Here is a 396-nt window from a genome sequence, read left to right as displayed (position 1 = left end):
GTGCCTCTTGACACATCGTTTACCGATGAACAAAAAAGAGTCATAGAGGGCAACATGAGGATACTTGGACAGAGAGTGTGGAGACATGTAATCGTGCTGTTTACATACGGGGACGCTTTGGGGGACAAAACTATTGAGCAGCACATTGAAAGTGAAGGGAAGCCTCTCCGTTGGCTGATTGAGAAATGTGGAAACAGGTATCACGTCCTCAACAACACAAGTGAAGCTGATGATCAGGTGTCAGAGCTGCTGGAGAAGATGGAGGAGATGGTGGCGGGAAACAGCTCTTTTTACCTCAATGCCTACCCTGACACAGATGACCCACAACCCCAGGAAGACAGAAGTGACAAATCAGATGAAAACAAAGATGAGAACACAACCAAAGAGATCGCAGAA

At 46.7% G+C, this 396-nt stretch overlaps 1 protein-coding gene across 1 annotated transcript in view; it reads left to right on the top strand.

Annotated features, from left to right (window-relative positions):
• Nucleotides 1–396, top strand: part of LOC118333533 — a 10,175-nt gene that overhangs the window by 4,296 nt on the left and 5,483 nt on the right. The window contains 1 exon segment of the mRNA XM_035669227.1: nt 6–390. Coding sequence (XP_035525120.1) covers nt 6–390 — 385 coding nt within the window.

Source organism: Morone saxatilis, unplaced genomic scaffold, assembly GCF_004916995.1.
Source record: "Morone saxatilis isolate NCDOM2014 unplaced genomic scaffold, NCSU_SB_2.0 Contig1, whole genome shotgun sequence".
Taxonomy (NCBI): Eukaryota; Metazoa; Chordata; class Actinopteri; family Moronidae; genus Morone; species Morone saxatilis.
This window is presented reverse-complemented; position numbering and strand designations above follow the sequence as displayed.